We start from the raw sequence: 12,104 nt of genomic DNA on the forward strand, positions 1-12,104 counted from the left end.
AGCACCAAAGAAATCACAATAGAAAACGAGTCTCTTCTTTTAAAACAGACTTTTATTTTTGGAGACAAAACGTAAAACATTTCTTTTACACACCTTGAATAAACGAATCAGTCCTCTGCTTTACTGCAGCCTAACCACACAATACTTGGCAAACACCATAAAATGGCAGTAAAAGGGTCGGATTCATCAGCCATTATGTGGACACAATAACAAATAGATGAGTCTTTTCTTCATTAAATGGCTTACACAACAAAATTAACAGCTATACAAAGATAGTGTTACAGTGGATTGTGAAAAATACACTATGCTCTGGTTTTTTAGAAGGTATTGTATTGCTCACTACAGACTACTAAGACAATCTGTCTTGTTAGTGAGGTGGACAATGTGTATGTGGTCAATACTGTTGAAGCCTGAATGCATGCACCCCACTGAACACCTAACCTGGCTGTCAGCTGCCTGCAGCTCTGCACTGTGGTCTGGGATCCTTGATGGGGGGTGTCTGGAAGCTGAAATATTTAACAGCTTGACACATAGCCTGGCGCAGTGTGATTCATGTCAGACACTGTAGCAATAAAGGGACCTTCAACTGCCTTGCTGAGTTGTGGGTATATGGAGATCGAAGTGGAGACTGACGGGCACCGGCGCCTTGATAATGGTAATGGCTTTTGATTCCTATTTATTTTATCTCACTTCACTCCTACCTCACTTCAGTTACATTACCAGGAACCAAAATCCCATCCCTCATCAGATTCCTTCTGGACTGAAGAGTGCATTATGCAAGACGAAAAATCCATTAAAAATCCATTACAGTTTCACAGAGAAGACTTACAGTTACTTTTAATACAGAGTCATGACATTCACCAGAACTTTAAACGCAAGAGCTGTCTATAAAATGATCCAAGTCCCAGTTATAAAATACCAACTTAACTCAATCTGAGTATATCACGGTGCTCTAAGCTTGCAAACCAGTGGTGTGCTCTTCAAATCCAAGTGATTAGTTATGTCTCATTATGCATCCCACTGTCGCTAAGGGCAAAGATGCGAGTCCAGCCCAAACCTTAACCACATCAAAGTTTCACCTAACCCCAACAATCTGTAATCATAACAAACCTAAACATAACTATTTTTAATTTTGTCATGCCTAAAGCCAAACTTTGTGGTTTAGCAGACCAATTGCAGCAGTTCTATCCTTAACTCCAGTAGGACCCATAATTTTCTGCCAGTAGCGCGCAACATGCGGGCAGAGGGTGTGGCAACAATTAAAACGTATTCTTTTAGTGCCTCACACTGCAAAAATAATGCACCTTACAAAAGTGCTTCTATACTGACACAAAGCTCCACAATAATGGGAGAAAAAAGGTTTTATATCAAAGGTCATACAAAGAACTATTTAAACAACTGACTGTCACCTCAAGTGGTTCCCAGCATCCTATCAGTCTGCGCATATGGGAACAGAAGATTTTACAATCCTAAACTGTACCTGATAACACTAAATAGACTGAGTGGAGAAAAAAAAATGCTTCGATGATGAGTACTTTAAACAAACAAACGAGAAGGAGAGTGGGCGATTCAAACGAGACCAGTTTAAAAAAAGAAAAAAGAAATTTAAAATAGCGTCACACTTAGTGATCTGTCCTTAGTCCAACACTTCTGGCACTCTCACAAAAACTGTTAAACTGCATTCAAATAAAGCTCCCCCCAGAAAAAACCCCAACTCATATCCAAGCAGCTCTGTAACAGCAATAGGTAAAATGATCTAATTACTCGCTTTCCTTTATGTACAGTCAATACTCATTCTTGAATTTATCAAGTTTTATCTCACATTTTATGCACAACATTTAATTTCTCATCACGCTCGGCAATGACGAAGCAACAACGCTGTGTGCTGTCTTTTTCTTGCTGAATGCTTCCTCAGCCTTTACCTTTTCCAAAAAACTCACAACACATAAAGGTCAAAGCTCATCAAGACTTAGGTCAGATCCCAAATCTGCATTCACATCATCTTCAAGATCATCATCACCATCATTATCATCGTTGTCATCACCATCCACATCTGATCCAGGACCAGCAAAGTCACTCCGCCTGGACTGAATACTCAGACGTGCTCTGGGCTTCTGATGAAGAGCTGGCAGACATAAGGAGCAAAGAAGAGCGGTTAATTTTGTGTACGCGAGTACCGCATTGCTGTGGTACCATCTGGGATTGGGTTGGAAAAGATTCAAATGTTTTCCCTTAACAACTATGCACTGGCACGAGTGCGTGTGCAAGTGTGTGCAGATACAATTGTCAAATTATCCTGGCTTCGTGGTCCCAAATCACTCTGGGAAACATTTAGAGCAGTGATGGTAATCTCTTCCGGGAACGTCAACCCTCTGTTACAGTAAGTCTGAGGGCAAGCAGTGCATGAGCTCACACAGGCACACAGAGTACTAAATTTCCCAGAGAAATGACCGGCTTTGCAGAGACCGTTGGAGAGGAAATGAGAGCTTTAGTGTTTTTTCTCCAGACGGAAGAACACAGAAGGACACCAGCCTCCTGACAGTGACATGCTACACTCACTATCACCAGCAAATTATACAATCCTGTATATTTTATATCTAATTTCAAGTTTTTTGTTTGGTCATGTAATTTTTTAAAACTACTGTTTTTTGTGTGCAACTCTTCACTGGTCATGGTTCATGTAAGATGAAGTTACAAAAGGATATGGTTAGCTTAGCATAAAGACTGTTAATGAGGTGACCACAAGCGTTGTTGTATCCCAATAATACATTTTTCCTTTAACATTAACATGCTTACAGTTAATCCCTACAAAATCATCTACCAATATCAACTACCTGTAGTTTTACAATACATCAAACTAGATTGTAAAATAACAATGAAATATCATCTTCAAGATCTTGGCAGAACTCATCTCTAGCAAATCCTCTGAGAGTAGAAGAGCAAGGATATTCTCCAGGACAGACACTGTAGTGGTATTAAGGTTTTCTTTTAACTCTTGGAAAGAAACCTAAAAGCATATTTTATTTCCTGACATGTCAATCTATTGCTTTAAAGTCCTTTTCAGGCATGGTCCAACTTCAATTCCAAAAAAAGTTGGCACACTGTACTATATGTAAAGAAAAACAGATCAATGATTTACAAATCTCATAAACACATATTTTATTTACAATAGAACATAAAAAACATATCACATGTTTAAAACTTTGATATTTTCCGTTAAAAATATTAGCTAATTTTGAATTTGATGGTAGAAATACATGTGAAAAATGTTGGGACACGGGCAAGAAAGGGGGTGGGGGGCGTGTATGGACTAAAAAAGAAATTAGAAGTAAATTTTATAACTAGTTAGGTTAACTGGCAACAGGTCAGTAATATTAGGGGCAATCGTGGCTCAAGAGTTGGGAGTTCGCCTTGTAATCGGAAGGTTGCCGGTTCGAGCCCTCGGTCGTTGTGTCCTTGGGCAAGACACTTCACCTGTTGCCTACTGGTGGTGGTCAGAGGGCCTGGTGGTGCCAGTGTCCGGCAGCCTCACCTCTGTCAGTGCGACCCAGGGTGGCTGTGGCTACAATGTAGCTTGCCATCACCAGTGTGTGAATGTGTGTGTGAATGGGTGGATGACTGGTTGTGTAAAGCGCTTTGGGGTCCTTAGGGACTAGAAAAGTGCTATACAAATACAGGCCATTTACCATTATCATATAAAAGAGCATCTTAGATTGTCAGTTTCTCAGGAGTAAAGATCGACAAAAAAAACTGTCTACAAATTATGAAACAATTTAATATTCCTCAATGTAAAATATCAAGGACTGCCTCATCTACAGTACACAATATTATCAACAGATTCACAGAATCTGGAGAAATCTTTGTGCGCATGGAAAAAGGCAGAAAATCAATATTGAAAGTCCATGATCTATGGGCTCTCAGCTGGCACTGAATTAAAATGGGCCATGATTCTGTCATGAACTTCCCCATGCCATCCATAAAAGCAGGTCAAAGAGAAGAAACCATATCATGTGAACATGATCTAGGAACACTACCTTATTCTCTGGGCCAAAGCTCATGGAAAATGGACGGAGGCAAAATGGAAAATTATTCTATTGCCACATAAATCCAAATTTGAAATTCTTTTGGGAAAGGACGGATGCCAGGACCATCTCGCTTGTTATCAGCGCTCATGTTGCATCTCTGACTGGTGCATTACCGCCTATGCCACTGGCACTATGCAACATCAATACTCAAAGGTATATACAGGTTTGGAGCATCATGAAATGAAAAATACAACAAAGAAGAGCCCGGACTATTATCAGACAAGAACGAGGCAACATTCCTCTCCTCAGTTCCCAGATGTTTATGGACTGTTGGTAAAAGCAGAGGAGAAATGATGCCATCAAATTCAAAATGACCCTTTTTTTTCCCTCTTAAAATGCTACATTTTCTCAGTTTAACCATTTGATGTTTTCCAAGTTTTACTGTGAATAACACATGGGTTTATGAGATTTGCAAATCATTGCATTCAGTTTTTCCCCCACATTTTCACACAGTGTCCCAATTTTTTTGGAATTGGGGTTATTTATTGCTGCCTATTAAAGTGTATTTACGAAGTCTTTCAGGTATAGGCTATATTTATGTTATATCCCTTATCGCTTCAGAGCAGACATACACACCACAGCAACAAAGCAATATTTGCCATATATACAAAAAATTAAGCAAATATATAGTTCAACCATATTTGTGAAGTTTTGTGTGTGTCTGCGTGTGTGTGTGTTGGGGGGGGGGGGGCTGTCTTTGGGGAAAATACACCATATATAAATGTATTTGTGAATTAGAAACAGAATTGCTGACAAAAACTGCATTATGCATGCTACATTAAAAAAAAAAACTGGTGTTTAGGCCAGTGTGGTGGGCAACTCACAAAGATGTGCATTGTCAGTGATTATCTGTTGATATGACTGTGTGCAGTTCAGACTTGTATTGACAATTATACCAAAACAAGGTCCAAACCAGTAAGACTGCAGCTCTGACTTCAACAGATCACATGATTTAGGTATACTGTCAGATCAATGGAACGGAGTCATGTCTGAACAGGGCTTATTTCACTGTAAGCTAAATTGGCAAAGACTGTAGTGTACTCTCTGCACTGAGTCACACCTACTGGGTTGAATAAGACTGACGGTTGAGCCAGATGTGTGGGAGAGTGGCGGGAGAGGGAATGACTACTCTCATCTTGTTAAAACCGCCATCAGGTCGTGCACATCTGCTTTCCTTTTCTGCTTTTCCAACGTTTTATGTTGATGTGACAGGTGGTTTAACTGTCAGAACATGTCTTTGTGCTGTATTTGCACCAAAGGTTGATTTGCAAGAATACTATCATGCACACATGTGGTATTGCTGTGACTTTAGGTGCACTAGGCCCTTACCAGGGTCTTCCAGCCACGAGAGATCATCTGAGCTGATGTCCGCCAGGCTCGGGGTCAGGCTAAGGTCTTCTGAGTCAGAGTCCGCCTCTTCAACTTTAACCACTCTCTTATGGCTGTGAGAGAGTGGGAGTGGTGATGCCCCTAGATCAAACAGCAAAAAAACCCCAAACATGGTTTATTATGCTGTGCATCTGTGTTCAACAGAAAGGATGGCACTTACTTGATGTGTGGGCTGAAGGCAGAAGTGATGTTGGTTCACATCCTCGGAAAACGAGACTTCTGACCTCATCCTTCAGTTCTGACACAGTTGATCTGGTGTAAGTGATTTATAGTAACATATGTAGTACAAGACAAGAAAAAAAAAAAAAAAAAAAAAAAAAAACTAGATACACACAGACTATACATGGTTACACATATACCTGATCTGGCGAACCTCTTGCTGTGTGTGAGAATACTGTAAGACTGTCTTTGTCAGATCAGTGTTGTGAATTCTGTAGCCGTCTGTCAGCTCCTCCAGAGTCTGAATAAATCACACAGAGAAAGATTAAGCATCTGAAAGAATCAAAACCACAAACCCACAAGAAAACACTGGCTGTGAGTTACAATGTGTACCTTGCAGCTGTGTTCGTACAGTCTCCTGGTCTCCCTGGCCTGTGCCTGCTGGAGAAACATGTCCTCCTCCTGCCTCCCTGTCAAGGGTAAAAGAAAGAGCAGATGTTCCAAGCAAGATGGTTCTTGCTTTTCCTTTGTAGACCAACAGTGGAAAAGGACATGTGCAGTCTCGCTGAATGAATGCAAGGAATCTGTGTGTGTGTGTGTGTGTGTGTGTGTGTGTGTGTGTGTGAGTGTGTGTGAGAGAGAGACTCACTTAGCCGTGTTTTTAGTTGGTCCAATTCTCTGCGCAGCTGTTCCAGCTCCTCTCGGCGGAGCTTTGAGCTAAAACTGGGAAAAAGAGAAAGTAAATGACACTCACACAACTCTGTAATAGCCATCTCTTATTAAGAGATGTAAACATTTTAATGTCAATTTAGGGTTGGACCTATCATCATTTCAGTCTCCAGTCACCTCCCCCAGCTTCACCCCTAATGCACCTCTCCTCCAGGTTGCCTAGCGACGTGGCTCGGGTGATGTGTCCCCTTAGACTGTTCAGTTCACGTCCAACTTCCCTTCTCCACTGCTCCATCCTTCTCTCTGCTCCTGGGCTTTGTCCTCTCCTCCATTCCTCCCTTTGTCTATCCCTCTCTCTCAACTCCTCATGCAGCCTGTGAACCTCGTCTGGAAAAGATAGATAGATATCTAGGACCAGCTGATTTTTTTTCTACTTTACAGCTCCTTCCATTACCCTTGCACACAAACCAGAATAATTCATCAATATCTTTAATTATGAATGAATCCATTAAGGCTGAATACACTTAGCAGTTTTCCCAGGCTGTAGAGAGAAAGGGTGGATAGTGAGTAGAGAAAATAGAGGCGGGCCAATAACAAATAAAGTTTGCTAGGACTCATCTCTTTCAAGCGGTGCTGTAAGTGCTGATGGCTCACAAAATTGAGACCATATTTTCCTGTAAATCCACTTGCTTCCTGTAGCTGCAAGTGTTTAGCTATTGTCTAACTTTTTCTGCATCTCTCCTGAGACAGCTAAGTTAGAGTAGAGTGGAAGTGGGTCAAACTGTATTTAATGTAAACTAAAACTTTAAGCACCTCCAAGTTTTTTAGGAAAAGCATATTATGCTTTTCCTAATTTCTGTCAGTTATATAATGTTACAGAAGCTGATCATCATATTAAATGTGGTCAAAATGTCAAATAATGTCATTATGTCTACAAAGTAATCTGTGTGAGTCACAATCTTAGACTTCAGCTACACCGTCTGAGTGTTGTTGTTTTTTCCAATATGTACATATAGAGAATGTAAAAGAGAACTGACTACATAAACCTGCAGGGATGTTGCTGTGCCAGTAAGAACTGTTTGCTGCAAATCATCTGCTAGCAGTATCAAGTGCCTACTAAACCACAAAAAGGAAGCACAACCTGAGAGGACGTTTTAACAGGTAAAGGGAGACAATAACAGGAAGCTGGAGGGGAAACTACCATGCAGCAACATCAAAGATATGTGTGGGAGAATGAACACCATGACTGGCTTCAAGAGGAAGAGTAGCCAGCCCCTAGGACATAGCATACGAGTTTAACCTGTTTTATAACTGGTTTGAACTTGGCACTCTGCCACTTCTGCCGGTCCAGCATCTCCAGCACCATCCTCACTAAGCACACTACAGCTGCAGCATCTTCTACACCAGCTTCTCCTCAGCTGTTCTTTACAGTGAATGAGGTGAAAGCAGAGCGGAGGAGGCTGCACTCTAGGAAAGCAGCTGTGGTAAGTCCCAGGCTATTTAAAGACTGTATCTCAGATGGCAGCGCCTCTGCACACTATCTTCAACCTTAGTTCAGAAGAGTTCCAACCGTGTGCCAGTGCTCAAGGCAGCTGACCGTGATCAACAACTACAGACCATTTACCCCCACTTCCCATATCATGAAGACAATGCAGAGGCTACTCTTTCCCTTTCTGACACCATAAGTCGAGCATGCACTGGAGCCTTTATAGTTTGGATAACAGGGTAACACTAGACTTATTTCTTTTGGACAAGCCTGGTGGCAACATGCGGTTTATCTTTTCTTATTTTTCTAGAGTGTTTAAAACTCTTCAACCTCAGATTTTGAGAAACAAGCTTGAGAAGGTGAGGTGGATTCTACCTTCACCTCGTGGATACATAACTAATTAATGAGCCAACCACAGTTTGTTAAACTGGATATATCCAGTGGATATATGAACATAAATGCCTTAGGATAGGTAAAAACGGTAAAATTCAAGGATTGTTTGTACAGTAATCTGAAGCTCATCACATGTAATGTCTAAAATGGAGAAGAGCAACACAAAAACTATGTGGTAACAACTAATTTACATTAAAATGCTACATGCTTTGGGCGCATTGTTTGTGACCTGACACCTCAGTTTGGATGATGACTCTCAACACTTCTGAATCTGGTAACAGTTCATTTCTTGTAGAGATGGACCGATCCGATATTACGTATCGGTCCAATACTGACCTAAATTACTGGATCGGATATCGGAGAGAAATAAAAAATGTAATCCGATCCATTAAATATCAAAAATCACCTCACAAAACTTGCGACATGGCGTAACTCGGCTCATAACCGTAGCACGTCGGAGCAGAATGCATCATGTGACAGAGCGGCTATGGCGTGTGGGACCTGTCGGCGGTCTGGTTTGGAGCCTCGCTACCAAACCGGCATTTCAGAGAGAAGTAAAGCAAGTGTGTAAGTTCATCTCTGAATGTTTGTAAAGCATTCCAGCGTTAAGCTTAACAACCGATATATGGAGCGACTGCCTCTTCTCTCTCCCTCCCTCTCCTGCTGCTACTTCAATCGTGAAACTGATTAATGATCAGCTGATCGGCTTTTCTGTCGCGAGTCCGTCTCTCTTGTTTGTTTATTGCCCACTTTGCGCCAGAAAGAGGAAACCAGCTGCTGAACAACAGCAGCACGTTTAAGCTTGATAATCTGTTGTTAGAATTTATTTAATATTACTTTCTACACCAGGATCCTTTTCTACGTAGCTGACGGCTGGTAACTGTGCAGGGGCGGATCTAGCAAAGTTTAGCCATATCGGTATCGGCCGATATCCAAATTTATGATATCGGTATCGGACATAAAAAAGTGGTATCGTGCCATCTCTAATTTCTTGTAGTTGACAAAGTGGAGTGAGATGTGTTTATGAGAAAAGTAATATGACACAGTAACGGTTACCTTGAAGCACCTGAATGTGACATTGCTGAGAGTGCTTCTCCCTTTCCAAATCATGGAGCCTCTGGGTGAGGGAATCAATCGCCTTTAAAAGATTTTGGGAAGAGAAAATGAGTCACTGCTCAAATCAAACAATCTGTTAAATACCATAAATATATTGCTATTTAGTTCTCAGTGTTAAACAAATAAACACACCTTGCTCTGTATCTGGAGCTGTGACTGGACAGAAGCCAAGTCTGCCCACTGCACACCAGGACTGAAAGTTGGGGAAGTCTGTCGGAGAAGTGGTGCTCGAGGAGGAAGAGCAGGGGGGTCTGAATCTGAATCACAACCTCTCTCGCGCACTGGAAACAAATCTGAAAAGGAAGAGTGGAAATCACTTAGATGGTTCAAACAACTGTTGCGCCTACAGTATTTAGTCAACTCTGAAAGAAAGGAAGTCAACTTAACATAAACAATGACAAGTTAAGGGTAATTTCCCCTTCTAGTCATATTGAGAAATTTAAAATGCTACGCTCACCTTCGCCTCCTTTGAAGAATTTCCCCGTTGGCGTCAACCTCTCCTGTTAGAGACAGAAGTTTTGGTTTGTTTTTTTTACATTCAAAGAGTACTTCCCAAAGTCTTCTATCTACGCTATCTTAATTTAAATCACTTTAATAGAGCACTGCTGCCATCTACAGATCGCTATGGGAACTGATCACAAGGGATCAGAGAAGGTTCTCCTGTGGTCAATGCCAGAGCTTATCAAACAACAGGGTGCAGACAAGCATGTGAAATATATAAAATAAAATGACGTTTTTAACAAGTTTTGCAGATGCTACTGTGCTTTAATATGCACCTTTATTTATGTAAATATCAACACCCAGCCTTTTTTTTTTTTTTTTTTTATTGTCAGCGATTGATGAACGTTGTGTGATGTGAACTTTGTTTTGGCTTCACAGAAGTACTGTTCAGAGTGATGCAGAAAAAAAACCTGCCTCAGTATGAATCAACACGTACAAATAGAAGTATTTAAATGTACTCACCCTCATCTTTGCAACACTGCCATCTGCTACAGACAGAATAGAGCTCAGTTGATTGTCCCAGTTCATGTCTCATTCAAACTAGAAAGAGAATTCAAAAAGGGAAGTTGTCAAATTCAAATATTTATTATTATTGTCGCTTAACTGATTATTGATCCACGAGGAGCATCATCTGACACGAAGCTTTCTGCCCTGACATAGGTTAAAGCTACATCAAAAACCACTAGACCACAATGACACAACCTTAGACACGTGTTATTCCTGGTAGGCGAGGTATCAGCTGCGTTAAGAGCTTACACTTTGAGGGGGATTAAATTACAGCAGCCCTGTGCATTTGCACGTTTTTAGTTACAGCGATCAGCTGCTTCACAGGAAAATGTAACATGGGATGTCACGATATGACAGCGTATTAGCTCATTTTCAGATTACAAAGAGAGCAGGAGTTTTCCAAACAGGCCTGTTGGGAATGACTACAAACGTAAACACAACTGGTTCACATGCAGTTAAAATAAAAAGTCTTATTACCTGACTTAGCTGAAGTTTGTGCATTTTTCTAACATTTCTGGCTACTTTATAGATAAAAAAAATTCTAAGGGGATGATCATCAACATCAAAAAGGCCAGATGAGTGGATTTGGGCATCTGACAAGGATGCCTCCTAACTGAGGTGTTAGGTCATGTTCACCAGGAGGAGGCCCCAGCACACAAACACTCTGGTGTCCCCCTATACATGCCGGATGAGGTGGGCAGAGAGAGGGGTTTGGGCTTCTCTTCGAATCCTGTCAATGGGACTCAGACCCAGAAAAGTGGCAGAAAATGGATGGATGGATGGAGAGACAAATAAAAAAAATTTTTATTACATTTTCCTACGCTAATTATTGTTAATAATTCACGAGAAGGAAGATGGATATTCTCTCATAGTAAAGCAGTAGATATGAGAATATTTCCTCAATTCTCTGAGGTATAAGTCACTTTAATTTCTGGAAAAAGACGAAAAACGTGCAATTATCTTTTTTTTGTTTTGTTTTTCAGTCCATGAATCACAAGTCCGACACATTCAATTAACCTTTATGCACCTGGGACCACAGGTGACCAGGAGATGCCACAAATGTCCTTATGACAAAATGATGAATCCGGGATTCAATTTCAGGTATTTCATTACTGCTACAGTGCTAATTATAATTACAGGGGTTGCACACAGGTTAATCAACGTCGTTCCCCCTATATTATGTTTCGCCCACGCCACGGTTTGTAGGTCGATAAAGTAATGGGCCTATTAAACTGATCTGCAGGTCCGCTAGGAACTAGAGAGCATATCGCTGTCCGGCTGCTAGGAACAGAAGCTTGAAAGAGAAGCTCTGGGCAGAGCAAGCATTTCCTAACATAGACAAAATGCACAGCACACAAACATGTTGAGACACATCAACTGATAAAGGCCAAGTTTTACAGTTAATACCGCTAACGTTAGACGTTAGCCGTGATTTGCGACATTTTTTTTTCTCTCGGGTTTTTATTCGTGTAGCCAGGAAAAAAAAAATTCCGACTCTAAAACAGTAAATAGAGTTAACTTTATTGTTTCTAATGCTGTCTCTGAAACATTATTAAGAAAATAAGCATATTTTCCTACCGCTAATCGAGATACTCACAGAAAACCTTCCGACTCCACTTTTAAATCCAGGAGCCCATAACAATAACGTGATTGCGTATGACGTAAGGCACATGCCTTCTGGGTTTTGTAGTCAAAAGGTCCGTAATTATTTTTAGCCTCAAAATTACAGAGATATCCTCGATGTACACTCACTTAGTAAAATACACTGCATTCTAAACGTATTCTAGTTAGCAAAAAAC

The 12,104-nt window shown here is 40.8% G+C and overlaps 1 protein-coding gene across 2 annotated transcripts; it reads right to left on the reverse strand.

Moving 5' to 3' along the window:
* Positions 1-32: 32 nt before the first annotated feature.
* Positions 33-12,082, reverse strand: LOC101476160 (uncharacterized). 2 transcript variants are annotated; one of them, XM_004557247.3, is made up of 12 exons: positions 11,903-12,082; positions 10,261-10,338; positions 9,755-9,797; positions 9,430-9,590; positions 9,238-9,319; positions 6,506-6,689; positions 6,283-6,356; positions 6,027-6,103; positions 5,834-5,934; positions 5,635-5,726; positions 5,415-5,555; positions 33-2,125 (listed from the first exon to the last, which is right to left on the reverse strand). In XM_004557247.3, exons 2-12 carry the CDS (start codon positions 10,324-10,326, stop codon positions 1,953-1,955), a joined length of 1,194 nt encoding a protein of 397 aa, XP_004557304.3. In that variant the 5' UTR covers positions 10,327-10,338; positions 11,903-12,082; the 3' UTR covers positions 33-1,952. The 2 variants fall into 2 exon arrangements, with proteins under 2 accessions (XP_004557304.3, XP_076735963.1); XM_076879848.1 differs by having other exon boundaries at positions 11,884-12,082.
* Between the last annotated feature and the right edge of the window lie 22 nt (positions 12,083-12,104).

This window comes from Maylandia zebra, linkage group LG23 (genome assembly GCF_041146795.1).
Source record: "Maylandia zebra isolate NMK-2024a linkage group LG23, Mzebra_GT3a, whole genome shotgun sequence".
NCBI classification, from domain to species: Eukaryota; Metazoa; Chordata; class Actinopteri; order Cichliformes; family Cichlidae; genus Maylandia; species Maylandia zebra.